This window comes from Quercus lobata, chromosome 2, assembly GCF_001633185.2.
Source record: "Quercus lobata isolate SW786 chromosome 2, ValleyOak3.0 Primary Assembly, whole genome shotgun sequence".
Lineage (NCBI taxonomy): Eukaryota > Viridiplantae > Streptophyta > Magnoliopsida > Fagales > Fagaceae > Quercus > Quercus lobata.
The window spans coordinates 90,135,611-90,154,429 of record NC_044905.1 but is presented as its reverse complement, the minus strand read 5'-3'; the positions used below and the strand labels follow the sequence as shown (position 1 = coordinate 90,154,429).

Genomic DNA, 18,819 nt, shown 5'->3' with positions numbered 1-18,819 from the left:
CTTTCTTCAAGTTGTTACACCTTAACTAACACCTCTTCATCTCACTTTTTTTTTTTTTTTTCAATTTTTGTCTACAATTGTTGTGGTTGTATTTCTCAACATGAACCAAAAATCTATGTTATATACTTGTGTTTGTAGTGTTTATTGAGATTTGTTGTGATTGTAAAAAAAGTTGTGAAATTTTTGTGTATGTAACATTATTTTTTTTTATATTGAAAAATGTTAAAGTTACAAATTATTTTACAAACCACTGATGTGGTGAGTAGTTATTAATAAATAAATAAAAATAATGTTAATAATCAATTATTTATAAAGATATTATAAAATAGTTATTAATAAATAAATAAAAATGATGTTAGTAATCAACCATTTGTAAAGATATTTAAATGACTTAAGCTTTCCTCTTTGATATTTTTATCCCTCTAAGAAGTTGACCAAACTGTCCCATGAAGAGCGCAAATAAGGGTTCTCTATTTATTTTTTAATATTTTATTTGGGTTATAAAAAATGGAAATCTCAAAAAGCCAAAAGGCAAACAGATCTGGTGTATTTGTCACATGAGTAGGTGGCTAACGTCAAAGATTCGAAGCATTTTACGAGAATATTTCCCAATAGTTATAGTTCTAATCATTATAGCTAAATAAATTATCTACAAACGCACTTCAGTACATCACAACTCCCACGCTCGAGTTGTACAAAAAAGTGATACTCTCCATACTTGTGAACCACTTGTCCCCATCCATTTCTTTTTTTTTTTTCTTTTTCGGGTAGACAAAGATATTTGAGATCTCCATTCCATTGTATGGTGACAGAAGTAGAACCCTTTAGCTTTGGTATCGTACTAACCACGGAATAGAACGGAGGTGGAGTTGTGTAGAACTGTACATCTTAGATTTAGACGATGAACACTTGTTGTGGCCTTCTGTTGTTGATAGTGACTGGTGAAGGGATCAACTTGCTCATTTTTAACCGTGATAACAAAGATATTTTCCTTGTTAAAGAAAAGTAATTAAAAAAAAATGAACAAACTTTGTTTCATCTTTAGACTATAACTTTGTTTGATATATTTGTATTAGATATGAATTTTGAGATTACAATTTATTCTCATATTTTTTATGCTATTTGCAAAATTTTAAAAAAATAAAAAATTATTCATCAATCATATATTTAAATTTCAAATTTTTATATTATAAAATTATGCATAAAATAAATATGTAGATCAAAGAGTGAATAATATTTGATTACTACAAAATTTGATATACATGTTAAAAACATAAATAATATGAAATTCAAAGTTTAGATTCTTAAAATATATAGCCAAACTTTCTCATTTAAAAAATATGTGAAAACTCTATTTTCTTTTTCTTTTTCTCTCAATAAATAATTAAGGATATGTGAACCTTCTATGTTTCTTGCCAAAAAAAAAAAAAAAAAAAACCTCTATGAAGCTACATCTGGCCAAAAGGCAAATCATCAGCATTTTTTTAGCCGTAATATTACTGAAGAAGGATTATCAATATATGACTTAGGAAGGGCTGGGCCTAATGTTGGTTTTAGTGTGGTATCCTTTGTCATAGTATTCCTTTTGAGATTAGTGTTGCATGCATTTTTTTTTTTTTTTTTTTAATCTTCCGTTCGATTTTTAAAGCAATCTTTGGCTATATACACATAAATTCTGGCCAACACTAATTAGTTTACTTCATTTGAAATCAGATTAAAAAACAAGGACTTTTGTTGTTGTTGAAAGAAAAAGGTATTATTGTTGGGCATTATTAATTATTATGCCTTTACCCTAGATTTTTCACTTTCCCACTATCATAGCATTTTGACTAAAAAAAAAAAAAAAAAAGCAAACGACTATAAATTTTTTACTACCTCCTAGAATTAAGAGGGTCTCATTTTTTTTAAGAGTAAATTATTTATTTGGTCCATATTCTTTATACAATATTTTAATTTGGTCTCTAATATTTCAATTATATTAATTTAGTTCCTAACTTTTTAATTGTATCAATTTGGTCTCTAATCTTTTAGTGCCGTGTAAATTTAGTTTATGTTATTATCTCTTTGATGGAAATTGCCGATGTGGCAAATAGCCAAAATAAAAAATTAGTTTTATTTTTTAGAATCAACTTTGTAAATTTATTCAAGAAAACTCAAAAGTCAATATCATAATCGATTACATTTTGAATGTCTGGTAGAACAAATTTCATCCAAATTAGTAATGGAAATGAACATTTAATATATATATATATATATATTACAAAATATTTAGATTTTTTAATAATTAACTGAAATTTTCAATTTAAAAAATTCAAAAAAAGAAAAAAAAAAAACTAGACAATTAACGACAACATTTAACAGAAAAATTTAATTGAATAAACTTCAAACTTAGAAGATTTAATTGCACGAAAATAAAGTTAGATGTCTAAAATGAATTTTGATTAGACTTAGGAGGTACAATTTACATTTTTGCTTAGTAAAAATTTTTTTTCAATTATAAGTTTATGTATAAAAAAAAAGCTCATATTTACTTATCATGTTAATAAGTTATGAAAAAATTATCAAAATTGTTATGCTCATAACAATATTTATTTAAATTTAGAAGTACAATTTACATTTTTGTTTAATAAAAATTATGTCAATGATAAGTTTATGTAAAAAAAAAAATTACTTATCACCTTAATAAATTATGAAAAACCTATCAAAATTGTAACATCACGGTATATTTAGTCAATCAAACTCCTTAGAAAAATATTAAAAACAGAAGCTTACCCATCGCTTTTCTAACAATCTTGGCACGCAGTCAAACTGATTCCAACAAAAAGATGCGTAAGTTCAGTGTCATCCAATTTTTTTACAATTTTGTCACAATTTTATTATGCAATGACTTGTGAATGGTAAAATTATGGAGACATGGACTTATTATTTTATTCCCATCAATTATTCATAAGTTGACACTTAACAAAATTGTATTAAAGTTGTGAAAACTTTTATGCCACTGAACATTATACAAAAAGAAATTATTAACAAAAGCACGCAATCAAACATACTTTTTTAGAATGTTATTAGGCCGACATTGGGATCACACACTCCTATGACACTGTCGAGATCAGATGCGTAAGGTCTTTCCCTCGCCTAATATGAAAAAATGACTATTATTAAACGCATTAGCCGTACACTTTTTTTCTTTCTATTTTAATATAAAATTTTATTTTTTTAATATTTTATTTTACTTGCGTACTTTTCAAAATATTTCAAATAAAATAATCTATTTTATACTATATTTTATTAAGATATTAATTATATATATTTTTTTAATTATTTATCTTTTTTCACACACAACAACTATTATTTATTATCTTTCTTCATCTTCGATATACATAAAGAAATAATAAAAAACCAAATGTAAAATGGTATTCATTTCTAAGCAAAATTGTGTAAAATTTACACATTTTTCTATTAACACTCTTACACACATATTTGCACATACATCAAGAATTGCCTTGGAAAGATAACTTGAAGTTGTGATTACAAAAGTGCATAACATCGTATTTCTTCATTTCACATAAATAATAAGTACCATTGTAAGGACGCGATTCGTGGCGGACCGTAACAGTGTCGGGTTCGCACGTGAAAAGACCCCTAACAACATCATTTGTAGAGCGTGGGTTTGGAAGGTTAGGCCTTGATCGATAGGCGGTGGGTTTTTCGCGGTGTTCGTACCAGTTTAAGTTTTCCTACACCCCTGGAGTCTTTCTCCTGGAGGTGGGCTGGGAGGCTCTGGTTTCTGGCCATTTTTCCCAACCCCCTTCTTTAGGTTACTTATTTTTCCTTTTATACTCGCCTGTGTCCACTGTCCTTCGCCCACGTATAGGGTCAACCTTTCCAAAATTGATACTTGTCCCATCAGCCCATATTCAAAGTCGTTGGGGGTGGTTGTAAAAGCCAAAGACTGTGGCTCTGTCAGGTTCAGAGCATTGAATGGCAGTGAGAGCAGTTTTCCCTGGATATTTTAGATCTTTCGTCCTGATTTCGGTCCTATACCATTTTTACCCTTCCTTCAGGGGGGGACTTTGGGTCTGCCGAGGACTGAGCCGTCCTCGGCGATATCCACAGGCTATTTTGTCGAGCTTGGGCCATAGCCCTCCTCGGCTTGGGCCTTCGGATTTTCCCCATGTAGATGGGCCTGGCCCGTAAATCATTTGGGCCCCACAACCATTATTTAAGAGATATTTTAATAGATGCCCTAAGGATATTTGTTAATGAATTATTTTAAGAAAATTTTTATGGAAAAAAAATATAATGTTTTGACAACTTTTTTTTTCTATAAAAGTTGTGTCAAAATTTTCCTTTTGTTAACAATTGTCCTAAAAACACTCGTTAACACGATCCTGAATTAATTAGTAGAACTGACAATTTTGTGAGCGTAATTAATACCATATTATTATACTCTCCAAATATTGATAATTTATCTCTATAACATATAAAGTATAAACTATAAAGACACAAAGACATGAACAGGGACCCTTCTAGCTTTTAAAATATCTGCTCTTTTATTTTTTATAATTCATATATTTTACTAATGGTCCCCTATATTCTAGAAAAATTGTACTACATTTATAATATATATATATATATATATATATATATATATATATATAAAGCTGAGCCCCTTTGGCTCCAGCATTGCACGGAGAGATATTTTTCAATTAAATTACTTTAACATAAACACCCCAGAAAAAAAGAAATTATTTCATTACGCTACCTTTTATTCCCAATAAGACGAATTATCATTCCTAACGTAATTATTATTCAATGTACTACATCTTAATTTCACATAAATTAGGATGGGTTCCACCTAACGATCTCGTATATAAAACTATTTGATAAATAAAAAAGACAACATAATATATATCTCATGCAAAAATGGTAATATAGTTAATTATTTCTATTAATATGTTTGGTTGTGAAATATTAACTGTAAGGATATAGTTCGTAACGAACCGTAACAGGGTTGGGTTCGCACATAAAAATGCCCAAACAATATTATTTATAGAGCGTGGGTTTGAAAGGCTAGGCTTTAGTCACCAGACGGCGGGTTTCTCGTGGTGTTCATACATGGTTTAAATCGTGTTCGCCCTGAGAGTCTTTCTCCTAGAGGCGGACTGGGAGGCTCTGGTTTTTTGCCCTTTTTTCCCAGCCCCTTTTCCGGATTGCTTATTTTTGCTTTTATACTAGCCTGTCTTTCTTATCTAACGTCCACGTGTGGGGTTCGATTTTTTCAAGACTGATACTTGTCCCATTAGCCCATATCCAGAGTGATTGGGGGGTGGTTGTAAAAGCTGGAGAGTATGGCTCTGTCAGGTGCAGAGTTTTGAATGGCAGTAAGGGCAGCTTTCCCTGGTCGTTATACTTTCCAGCGTATCCTTCTCTATTGACCTAGATATTTTAGATATTTTTTATCCTTCTCTATTGACCTAGATATTTTAGATATTTTCCAAGCTGCTCCTATACCGTTTTTGTCCTTCATTTCAGGGGGACCTCGGAAATGCCGAGGACTAAATTGTCCTCGGCTGTGTCCCAGGACTATTTTGTACTTGTATTACCTAATCTTGGCTATAACCTTCCTCGGCTCGGGTCTTGAGCCCCAATGAATAAATGGGCCAGGGCCACAGATTATCGAGCCCTACATTAACAAAATTTATAAAATCACAAATTTATATTTTGGAAATATAATAATTTTATAATTATTATGCACATAGAGATAGTTTGCACTTGTGGAAATATAATAATTCATGAAGTTATTACATGTATTAAAGAATTACTATTCATCAATTTATTTCTAATGAATGACCATTACATGTAATAAAAATCCAACCAAATGACAGAATAGCTATTCTACATGAATAAGTATTCCATTATATAATCTATTACAGCGTATCAAAAGTATATTGAATAATTTCATCGATAAAATATTCTAAAATGATTTTAATTTAAATGATACCTGTAGAATGGTAAATGGTAAGTGTAAGGACACAATTCTCTGGTGGCCCAATAAGGATGTTGGGCTCGCGCATGAAAGATCCCTCACAATATGATTTGTAGAGAGTGGGTTTGAAAAGCTAGCCGCTGGTCACGGGGCGATGTCCGATTCTGATTTTAGAGGAATTCAGGTAGAAAAAAGGAGTTGGGCCTGAACATTTAAGCCCTAAGACGTCGCACCCTATGGGATGGGACTCCTCGGAGTTGATCCGAGGACCATTGGGGCCTAACCCCGGTTATCCAACGACGGACTTTCTTCAGTGAAGTCCGGTGTTGTTGAGATGTTCTCCCCCATGTGATCCTCCTTTTTCGGAGGTGGGGATGGGATCTTCTTTTAGATTTACTTGCTTTCTTCTTTTATACTCGTCTGTGTTAATTGTCCTTCGTCCACGTGTAGGGTCAATCTTTACAAGACTGATATTTGTCCCATCAGTCTAATCCCATAATTGTTGGGTATGGTTGATAAGGCTGCAGAGTACAGCTCTGTCATGTGTTGGGTCTTATCTGGAAGGGTAATAAGGATAACTTCCCCAAGATATTTTGGATCTCCTTACAAATTTGTCCCTATACCAGTTTTACCCCTTTATTTCGGTGGGATTCAGGATCTGCCGAGGACCAAAATGTCCTCGGCTGCCTTCCAAAATTGTTTTGTGCTCTGTACGGTAGAGCTTGGGCCACAGCTCTCCTCGGACTGGACCTTCGGATTTTCCAGGAGCAATTGGGCTTGGTCCTTAAATCATTGGGCCCCACAGTAAGTCTATGTGTTCAAAATCTATAAATGCACTGGTCAAAATCTCGTGCATTGCATTAGAAAGATTAATGAAATGTGATTTTTTTTTTTTTTTAATCTGTCTAAACTTAAAGTTTGATAATTTATGATAATTATTAGTAAACATTTTTTTTTTTTTTGAGGAAGGATAAACATTTATTATGAATGTATTTGTATATGGAACTATTTAGTCTACTAGAAAAAATGATATGTTAAGATTATAATAGGAGGTTTAAATATAGACTATAATAAATTAATATATACATATATATAAAACTGCTTTCTCAAAAAAAATAAAATTATATATATATATATATATATATATCTATATATAAAACCGAAGATGTTAGATTTTTTTATTCATCTCATAATATTTTACCACATAAGCTTTGGGGTCCTTGTAATTTTGCACGTCATTTTTCTAATTAATATTTTTCAATTGAGATTAAATTTTCTATTATTAAAACTTTCTATATATATACACTCCATTAAAATCTTGCCATATCATAATAGATATTTCCATATATAAACACAATCATAAGAAATGCTTATTACTAACTACCATGATTATACTATCACACACCATTGGGGTGATTGTCACTTTACAAATACAAGTTCTTGTAGATTATGAGGGGTAAGGGTCGGGGTCAAGTCTCCACGAGATAACTTCACACACATACATTTAGATTAGGTTAGAGTAGGATTTCAATCTCAATAAAATAAAATAAAATAAATGCCATAGCTATCAAATTTCATCTATAGGAAAAAGAAAATAAAAGAGAGCATCAAAATTTTTAATTTGGTTTTAAGAGTTATGAAAAATGCCAAACTATGATATTTTATATTATTTAGAATTCACGATCTTTTTTAATAAAGCAAGCAACCTAATACTTGTGCAATTAAGTTTGATCTATAAACAAATTCTAATTAAATTAGACAAGTTTTTTTTTTTACAAAATCTCTTATTTGAATTTTTATTTATTGATACTTATTAAATAAAAATAAAAATATATAATATATAAATATTTTCATTCAAACTTTTCTGTGTATTGCATGTGTTAGTGTCTAGTTTATATATTAAAATAATGATATGTAAAATTATGAGATCTCACAAGTTCATATAACACAATATAACCAGATTAACCAGATTATATATATATATATATATATATTATATAGGTCTTATAGATGTGAATTTACTTGTAAAAAATAAGTTTAAAGCTTGCAATTTTATTTTTTAAATATAATTTAAAAACTCGTATGTTATCATTAATTCAAGAAAGAAAAATAATTTAATCTAGTTGTGAATAAGGTTTTTAATTAAACAAGATGTTTATGAACAACTCAAACTTGGTTCAGGAAAATGTTTGTTTATTTAGCAAACAAGCTCAAGCCCAAGGTTAGACTTGATTATTAAATGAGTCAAACTCAAACATACGTTTGTTCGCTCGTGAACATGAGATTTGATTTAACCATATATAATATTATGCTTTTATGTGTACATTTGTTTAGAAATGCATTTATATTTGAGTTTTAAAAACCAGATTGTTAGTTAAACCGATTCAATTGAGAATCGAACACCAATCCGGTTCGGTAAAAAACCCTAAAATTGCCAAAAATTGAGAACATGGAGTAAAAACGGTTCATTAACTGTATTGATTTTTTAAACCATGATTTATATAGATTTGAGATTTGATTGTATAAGTTTGTAATAGGTTCATATAATATTAAATTATTATTTGTAGTAAAAATTCATAAATTTGTGAAGAAATATAAAATTTTAGTCATGTTTCTATTACACACACACAGATAGGTTTAAGTTACACCTAGTGTAACTCTACAAAAGTTACACATTTTTTAGATTATAGATTTCTAAGAAATCTAATGAAACAAGTTTGAACATGCAATCAAGTATGACAAAAAGAAATGGGATCAAATACATAGAGATGGGTTCAAATATATATAAGTTAATCAAGTAACTCGTGAATAAGTCTAGATTTGTTTAACAAAAAGAAAAGAAAATAAGTTTGAACATACAATTCTATTTGGTGGTGAATTGACGCTCAACTTGTATTTGAATTAAAATTAGATGAATAAATTTGAACTTTTAATACTCAGCTCAAGTCTTCCTTGTTTATTGTAATGACTATAAATGTAAACTTACTTTCCAAAAAAAAAAAAAAGCCTTTAAATGTAAACTTCATGTACATGCATTATATATGCATATTACTTGTATGAGTTGTACCCTTTTTTTTTTTAGAAGCATATGAGTTGTACCCAATGCATAAATTAAGCATAAAAACAAAAATGCATCCAATGCCGAAAGTTTCACTGATGAAGGGAAATTTTATTGTAGTCAATTGCACGGCAAGGCAAGAGTAGTATCACTCCCATACGACATAAAAAGAGAATCATTCGAATATTTAGATAGAACATTTTAAACACATATTTTTAATTTTTAAACAATATTATATATATTTTTACGTATTTTTTACTCATATATATTTAAAAAAAATACAAACAATATTATTCAAATTACTCAATGAAAACGGGTCCTCACCTTTTAAATCCCAACTTATTTATTTATTTTTTGAGGGAAAAAAAAAAAGTTTCCTCGTAATGTAATGCAAAGCCAAAAACAGTAAATACCAGAGAAGAGTCCCTCCCATATATAAACACCACACTCTGTGTCTCTCTTCCTCACACTTACTACTTTGTCCTTATCAATTATCATAACTACAAAAAGACATACAGATTTTTGAGTCTGAAAACCAAAAAGAATATCTCTTTTTTTTTTTTTTTTTTTTTGGGTTATAAATAAAAGCAGAGGAGAAATCGAAATTGAAGCGAGCTTTGTAGAGAGCTCGAGCTTGAAGAGAAATCAGAATGGCCGGAAATGATTGGATAAACAGCTACTTGGAAGCTATACTGGACGTGGGTCCAGCCTTAGACGATGTAAAGTCATCTCTTTTGCTCAGAGAGCGAGGCCACTTCAGTCCCACTCGCTATTTCGTTGAGGAAGTCATCACTGGCTTCGATGAGACCGATCTCCACCGTTCCTGGGTCAAGGTACACATTGACTCACTCAAATGGTGTTTATTTTTCTTCTCAGTGACTATCTCTATGGTTGTGTCTGTGTGTGAATTTTTTTATTTTTTATTTTTAATAAGTTTGTTCTAGAAGGTTGTTTGTGTCTGTTCTAGAACTGATGATGATGACGTGGCGTGTGATAGGCTTCAGCGACGAGGAGCCCCCAGGAGAGGAATACGAGGTTGGAGAATATGTGTTGGAGGATTTGGAACTTGGCTCGCCAGAAAAAGCAGGTTTTTTTATTTTTATTTTTATTTTTAAATAATTTTGTTTATTTGTTTGTTTAGCTGAGTTATTGAAGTGTTGGGTCTGTTTTGTTGTGAAGAAAAGTTTTGATATTTGTGAAATGGTAGTAAAATTGCTTGATGGGGATTGTTTGCCTTTGTGTTTTTTTTTTAGTAGTTTGCAGAGTTAGTGAGTGATGGGAGTTTTTGAGGTACAAGTTTGTGAACTGGTTTTTGGTTCTGATTGAGCATTCGGTTATTGTCATCAAAAGGGGGTTTGAATTTCATGTTTAAATCTTTTTATGTTATTTGAAAGCTGTGCTAAAACACAAGAGCTTGTTCAGATTCCCAATTAAAAATTATAGCTAGATTGCTTTTATTTCAACTTAGCGGAACAAGAGTAAATAAGTGCAATGAACCAATAACACTACCCTAAGTCATATTCATCTATCATCAACAATAAAATGAAAGTTTAAAGTGTAGGGAAGAAAGATACAAATACAAGATAACACCGAGACATGTTATCGAAGAGGAAACTGAAAAGTTCGGCCAAAAACCTCTCCACGACCCTCCAAGTCGAAATCGATCCATTAGAGAATAAAGTTGGAATACACAAATAACAAAAGACCCTCCAAACCTAGTCTACCTCATGTACTTGAGCCCTTCAAACTCCTATTACCAACTGACTTCTCGGAGCTTTGTCTTCTCTAACTTTTCGGATCCCGCAATTTAGCCCAATTGCATCCGCCAATGAATGGCTCCTTCCAATGCTTCCTAGTGGCACCAAAATCTCACTTTACATTCAGAATGGGTGTGGTAAATGTTTGAGTTAGCAACCTCTCAAAAGATCTAGAGATGGAGAGGTAGGAGTTGAGGAAAACCACAAGAGAATGTTGTAGATGATTGTGGGTATAACAATCTCTAACTCTCAAGTGTATTTTCTAGGGTTTTCTCTTTGAAAAGCACTCCATACAATTTATGGGTAATGAGGGTATATATAATGTGGATAAAAACTTGGTAACTTTTTGCCAAACAAAGACTTTCGTAAGTCCTTCGCACCTGTGAGACAATCACGAAAATGACAACCTGACACGACTCTTCATCTTCCAGTCATATGCTCTACACGTGACTTTTTCGCAGTTTGCTTGTTGCAAGCTACTCACGATCCAGTCGCGAAATCCACTTGTTCAACTTTTGAAACTTGATTCTTTACCGATCTCTCACACTCATCCCTTATAATTAAACCCATATACATACAAGGAAAATGATTGAAGAAATTACAATCAAATTTGGCACGGAATTAAAACCAACATAATATAGTTGGAAATCACAACTTTACATTATTCATTTTGAATTTCAAAATGCTGACTTTGTGCCCGATACAAATGCTGTTACTAGTTTTTAAAAAATTGGTTGATTATTTAATTATAGGAGAAATCATTTTATTTCTTTGGGTATCTTTGATCTGAGCACTGTGCAAAGTGTGAAGTTCTTGAATTTTTATTCTACATTTGAATGCCAATTTATTGTTGCTTGTACAAGTACAACTATCTGTTACAAATTCTGAGTTTCCTGAATAACAAGAGATCATGTTCATGTCTTATCCATTTTTTTTGTTAGCTTGAGGGAGAAGAAGCCCAAAGGAAGGCTAAACGTCGCCTTGAACGCGAACGAGGCCGCAGAGAAGCAGTTGCTGATATGTCTGAAGACTTATCAGAGGGAGAGAAAGGAGATGTTGTTAGTGACATATCAACTCATGGTGAAAGCAACAGAAGTAGATTGCCAAGAATCAGCTCTATGGATTCAATGGAGACATGGACTAATCAACAGAAGGGGAAAAAGCTATACATCGTATTAATAAGGCATGAACTGAACTTTAAAGCTCTACTTTTTCAGATTTGGTCTTCAGTGGGATTTTGAATCAAATAGTTGGTCTTGCTGTACCACATTGTATTCAATAAATTGCTTCCAACTTTTGATTTATGTACCTAATGATTGAATTGTAACTATCATAGACCTCAGTTGAGTCACTGGTTATGGGAATTAAAGTATATTAAACATGTTGTAATGATAATTGATGTGAATGTGTTGTTCAATGTTGGTGTATAGTGAATACAAACTTTGATTCCTCTATTGTATGCGTGATGGTATTAATTATTTTTAACAATCACTATCTGTGCAGCCTTCACGGGCTTATCCGGGGTGAAAATATGGAGCTTGGTCGTGATTCTGATACTGGTGGTCAGGTAATATTTTGCTGTAGAAATTCTGTTCAATCAAATCCTAATCAAATGATAGTTCTTCTTTTGCTGTTAAATTGTACATCTTATATAGTTGCTTATGTAGATACCCAAATGATCTAGGTTTTTGTTCTTGTAGGTTAAGTATGTTGTGGAACTTGCAAGGGCCTTGGGCGCAATGCCAGGGGTGTATCGGGTTGATTTGTTGACTAGACAAGTATCTTCCCCAGAAGTAGATTGGAGTTACGGTGAACCCACAGAGATGCTGACACCAAGAAACTCAGAAGGTTTCATGGATGACTTGGGGGAGAGCAGTGGTTCCTATATTATTCGGATTCCATTTGGACCGAAAGATAAGTATATTCCCAAAGAACTTCTGTGGCCTTATATCCCTGAATTTGTTGATGGTGCGCTTAATCACATAATACAGATGTCCAAAGTTTTGGGTGAGCAAATAGGTGGTGCGCAGTCAATCTGGCCTGTTGCCATCCATGGGCATTATGCAGATGCAGGTGACTCTGCTGCTCTTCTGTCTGGTGCTTTAAATGTACCAATGCTCTTTACTGGCCACTCACTTGGTCGAGACAAGTTAGAACAACTTTTAACGCAAGGCCGCCAAACTAGGGATGAAATAAATATGACATACAAAATTATGCGTCGGATAGAGGCTGAGGAATTATCTCTTGATTCTTCTGAAATTGTCATAACTAGCACCAGACAAGAAATAGAGGAGCAATGGCGTTTGTATGATGGGTTTGATCCAGTTCTGGAGCGTAAACTACGAGCAAGGATCAGGCGTAATGTAAGCTGTTATGGCAGGTTCATGCCTCGCATGTTGGTAAGTAATGGGGCATTTTCTTATATCCTTGTGGAAACTGTAGTTTCTTTAATTGATCACAATATCATAAATGTCAAAACGCAAGAGGCCTGACCTGTTTTCTAGCTTCCGATCATAGATCTTGAGCTATCCTTGGAGTGATTGACTTAAAAGAAACAAACCTGAGCAAATTGATTCTTAGTTAAACCAGAAAAATTCAAATTGGAAGGTCTTTTTTTTTTATTATTTTATTTTTTTAATAATAATTTTATTTGGAAAATAAGATTTAGTTTGTGAACTACATGTGAACCTAGCTTGTTTTTGCTGTGTTTTAAAACTCTATAAATAAATGGTTTCCTGTTCCTGTGATGTTATTGCTGGCTTCTCTGGGTAATTTCTTGCTTATTTATTAATATATTTTATAATTTTTGCTCTCTTCAGGTAATTCCTCCTGGAATGGAGTTTAATCATATTATTCCACAAGATGGTGATGTGGATGGTGAATCAGAAGGAAATGAAGAACATTCTGCTTCTCCAGACCCACATATCTGGTCCGAGGTTCAAATTATTCCCTATACACTTACTTTGATGTGCCCTAGACTGAAGCCAATAAATTTCTTGGGATATTCTGCTTAACATAGTATGATTAATGCCAGATGTTATGTTCTCCTGTTTTATTTGGTTTCTGAACTGGTGCGCATTAAACTTGGTATTTTGCAGATAATGCGCTTCTTTTCCAACCCTCGTAAGCCCATGATACTGGCTCTTGCTAGACCAGATCCCAAAAAGAACATCACGACTTTAGTCAAAGCATTTGGAGAATGCCGTGCACTAAGAGAGCTTGCTAATCTTGTATGTTGAAGCATGTCATGACACTTGTTTAATAAAGACGTGTTCTTGATTGTGTTGACTTGCTAAATTATCAAAAAAAGTTGATCTCAAATGGACACTAAATTGGATTTTCTGCACCTGCCTTTGATCATACTTTTACTTTTTCTCTGTACAATGCAGACACTAATTATGGGTAATCGAGATGGAATTGATGAAATGTCAGGCACAAATTCTTCTGTTCTCCTCTCAGTGCTTAAGCTTATTGACAAATTTGATCTCTATGGGCAAGTTGCGTATCCCAAACACCACAAACAGTCCGATGTTCCTGACATATATCGTCTAGCAGCAAAGACAAAGGTAATTCTAGTTTCTGTATCAGATAACAATCTAGCTTTAATTAGGAAAATGGCATGTTGTTGGAGATAGTTCGATACTGCTAATGTGCGTGGTACCATACGCTTGTATTTCTATATAATGTGTACCATTTTGGAATCTAGCAATATAAATAATTTAATATTACCATCTTTCTTAGTGTTCATCAATTTAGTTAATTAGTGCTGTCATTGTAACATTTATTTTTGTTCATAAATATGTTGTTCTCAATTGCTTTTGGTATTCAATTAATTATACATGTTAAGATGTCTATGGATGTTTCCTTTTTGAGCACACATGCACTTTTGGAGATGTATGTGCAGGATATTTTGTCGTCACATTTTCATTCTGATCCAATTTTATTGCAGGGGGTTTTCATTAATCCAGCTTTCATCGAGCCATTTGGGCTTACTCTACTTGAGGTGCTTGTTTCGTACTTTTGAAGAGTTTATCTTTCACAGATCAATTGTTATTCAAAAAATAATATATATATATAAGTTCTGCTCTTATCTTTTGACCCCACAGGCAACAGCTTATGGTTTGCCTATGGTTGCGACAAAAAATGGAGGTCCAGTTGATATACATCGGGTAAGCTTACTCATTGGTTGTAATAAATTGGTCAGAAGATTGTATATCTAATGGTCATAAATGGAAGAGTTTCACTGTGGTTCTCCAAATCTGATGGATATGTCTTTGCAGGTACTTGATAATGGTCTTCTCATTGATCCCCATGATCAGCAGTCCATTGCAGATGCTCTTCTAAAGCTTGTTGCAGATAAGCAGCTTTGGGCAAGATGTCGACAGAATGGGTTAAAGAATATTCACCTATTTTCATGGCCAGAGCATTGCAAGACTTACCTATCTCGAATAACCAGTTGCAAACCAAGGCATCCACAGTGGCAGAGAAATGATGATGAAGATGAATCAGAAAATGAGTCTCCAGGGGATTCCTTGAGAGACATACAGGATATATCTTTGAACCTAAGATTTTCATTGGATGGAGAAAAGAGTGGAGCTAGTGGAAATGATAATTCCTTAGATTTTGAAGGTAATGCTGTTGATAGAAAGAGTAAATTAGAGAATGCTGTTTTGAATTGGTCAAAGGGCATTTCAAAGGATGCACGAAGGGCTGGGTCCACAGAGAAAGCAGATCACGCTGGTAAATTTCCAGCATTGAGGAGGAGAAAACATCTCTTTGTCATTGCTGTGGATTGTGATACTGATACAGGTCTACTTGAAACCACCAGAAAGATTTTGGAAGCTGCAGAAAAGGAAAGGAGTGAAGGATCTGTGGGGTTCATATTGTCTACGTCCTTGACCATATCTGAGATACACTCTTTTCTGGTGTCAGGGGGATTGAGCCCTCATGATTTTGATGCTTTTATTTGCAACAGTGGCAGTGATCTCTACTATTCATCTCTTAATCCAGATGATGGCCCCTTTGTGGCTGACTTTTACTACCACTCACATATTGAATACCGTTGGGGTGGAGAGGGCTTGAGGAAGACTTTGGTTCGTTGGGCATCTTCAATTACTGATAAGAAGGCTGAGAATGGGGAACAGCTTGTTACTTCAGCTGAACAACTCTCAACCAACTACTGTTATGCTTTTAAAGTGCAAAAGCCAGGAATGGTAAATATTTCTTTACTTGTTGGGGGAATGACTTTTGATATCTGCATGAAATGACTATTATAGTCTAGTCGAATTGAGGGTGAATCTGTTTTCTCAGATTTATTATACTTAATTACTTCCATTGTTTCACACATATTAGGTGCAATACTATTGGGTATACACTGAAAAATCATCTTTACTTTCTTTTTATATTATCTTTGCAGGTACCCCCTGTTAAAGAGCTTAGAAAATTGCTCAGAATTCAGGCTCTGCGTTGCCATGTTGTTTATTGTCAAAATGGAACCAGGCTTAATGTAATTCCAGTGCTGGCATCTCGTTCCCAAGCCCTACGGTATAGTTTTCGTGCTTATTATATCAGTGGCATATGATTTTAGCTAAATTATTTACTTAGTTTGGTAACGTTCTCCCTCTTCATCTAATGGGGAAAAAAAAACCTCTCTTTCTTCATCTTCTTTGGAATATTATTTTTGTGGATGTTCAAGAATTTTGGCTGAATTAAGTGCCTTCTGGCGTCCAACATAATTACAGGATCTCATTGATTCTCGTGCCAATATAACAATTGCTACATTGTTACATAAATAATGCATTGCAAACATGTAATAGTTACTAAAAGCTTCAAATGGTGTAAGAGGTCGATGCTATGTGGGAGTGAACAGTTTACAATTAATTTGTATCTATTTTCAATGTCAAACAACGTCCACATTTTTCAACATTCTAAAACTTCTTTTTGTAAGTAATTATACAATTGCTTTCATTTACAATAAAAAGGTGAATTAGCAAATTGGTTGGTCAAATTAAACTGGTAAATGTGATCTGTTCCCTCTTGGTTGAATCAACGTGGTTAAAGATCTTTGGGGACATCTATTGAATGATGGAACTAGACTTTACATTTGATGATGATGGCAGAGGTATGAAGTTGTACTCATGGTTCTCTATAACATGTAAACATGCCCGAAACTTGCAGAATATCTGAACTGCATGTGTCATTTTCTGTAACCACCCCCTTTCTATATTATTCTTCATAAATTTAATAATTTGTCACATTTTCTTCAGGTATTTGTATATTCGTTGGGGTGTAGAGTTGTCGAAGATGGTTGTTTTTGTTGGAGAATGTGGTGACACAGATTACGAAGGATTGCTTGTTGGACTGCACGCAAGTGTAATATTAAAGGGTGTTTGTAGCAGTGCCACCAATCAACTTCATGCTAACAGAACGTACCCACTTTCGGATGTCTTGCCATCTGAAAGCCCCAACATTGTTCAGACAAATGAAGAGTCTGGTAGTGATGATATCCGGGCTTCCTTGGAGAAATTAGGATTTCTCAAGGGTTAGAAATTTACAAGTTTTACAACCGCGCTCTCTTAATTGCCTTGATGTATTTTTTAGAGGTTTATTCATATAACATCAAGGCAATATTCATCATCTTTTATTTGTTCTCTTCAAAGTAAAGCTTTCAGTGGCTTGTGAGTTTTGGAATAAGAAGCCAAATTTTCTCTTGTTTGTATAGCTGTTGCAACTTGCAACTTTCTATGTATCAATGGCACCTGAGTTTCTGGGATGAACCCTCTTTTTATTTATTTATTTATATATATATATATATATATTTAAATACAGTTAGAAGTATAGCTCAGATTTGTTTCTAAAACCTCTCTCTCTCTCTCATTTCTTGCTTTGTTGTCGCTTTGCTTCTCTTTGTTCTGCTTGGGTGCTGTGTGTGCAATCTGTCTGCATTGGTGGAAATAAATACCTTCCAAGGATTAGTATGAGCAACATACGAATCTAGAACATTTGGTTAATTTGAAACACAGGTATATAAGATTGGTTGTAGGAAGTTGATTGTGACAAGATTATGTGTTTTTCTTGAACGGTCATTTCCTTCGTTATAGATAAAGAATATATTGATGTTTTCTTTTCTTCAAAGGGTGAGGCATGGGCAATGGATTTCACATCCCTTGAGGTGGACATGACAGGAGAGAGTATATAGAAAAAAAAATTTGGGAGCGATTCATTAGGGTCAGGCAATAACGTTTACAAAGACGTAAGCTTATGCTTCTTTCAATTTGAGATCACAATTTGAGTCTCTCTCTCATTTGAGATCTGAAATCTATATTCTTTCTCTCTTCATGGTTGAGTTGTGTTGCTGTGTAAACTTTTTGTTCTCCTTTTCTTGTTGATGGTTGGAGTAACCGACCATCATACTAACGAAAATCACCATCAATATCGTTGGAATTTCAATCCAAAAACGCAACATGACAGTTTACGTTTGAAGGATTCTGACAATGTTGGCATAGCTCAAAAACCACCTCCAACATCGGCCGCACCGAACTGTGTTCAACCCTAAGTTAAACGGTAAAACATCTTTTAAACCTTAAGGATCCGTTTGGGAGTTTATAAAGAAAAGGAATGGAATAGAATGGAATGATCATTAAAGGAATGGAATGGAATGGATTTAGTAGGGAAATGAATGGAATGGAGTGTGATTTAAAAATCTTGTTTGGATGTTATAAAATAAAGGAATGGAATGGAATGGAAAGTAAGTAACACCGTTTGGGAGTGACATTAGAAGGAATGGAATGGAATCATTTTATAATAACATTACTATCATACCCCTCATTTTAAAGAACATAAAAAATAATCAATGAGAACTTATAATTGCTTTGAAATGCTTAGTATTTAGTGGATGATGTGAAACTAGTTAGCCACAATTAGGTCTGTGTTAGATTATTGAATTATAATATTGTTTTGTCAAGGTGAATAGATTGTATCACGCTAATCAATAATTTAACAGATGAAGATAATGG

At 33.1% G+C, this 18,819-nt stretch overlaps 1 protein-coding gene across 2 annotated transcripts; it reads left to right on the top strand.

Moving 5' to 3' along the window:
• The first annotated feature begins 9,503 nt into the window (after window positions 1-9,503).
• LOC115977118 (probable sucrose-phosphate synthase 1) lies at window positions 9,504-17,663 on the top strand. Of its 2 annotated transcripts, none has more exons than XM_031098786.1 (13): window positions 9,504-9,880; window positions 10,045-10,134; window positions 11,746-11,987; window positions 12,308-12,371; window positions 12,505-13,203; window positions 13,624-13,740; window positions 13,903-14,034; window positions 14,194-14,370; window positions 14,754-14,807; window positions 14,911-14,973; window positions 15,085-16,017; window positions 16,221-16,348; window positions 17,071-17,663. In XM_031098786.1, the coding sequence occupies exons 1-13, from the start codon at window positions 9,698-9,700 to the stop codon at window positions 17,348-17,350; spliced, it is 3,162 nt and encodes a 1,053-aa protein (XP_030954646.1). In that variant the 5' UTR covers window positions 9,504-9,697; the 3' UTR covers window positions 17,351-17,663. The 2 variants fall into 2 exon arrangements, with proteins under 2 accessions (XP_030954646.1, XP_030954647.1); XM_031098787.1 differs by having other exon boundaries at window positions 9,789-9,880; window positions 9,995-10,134.
• Window positions 17,664-18,819: the final 1,156 nt, after the last annotated feature.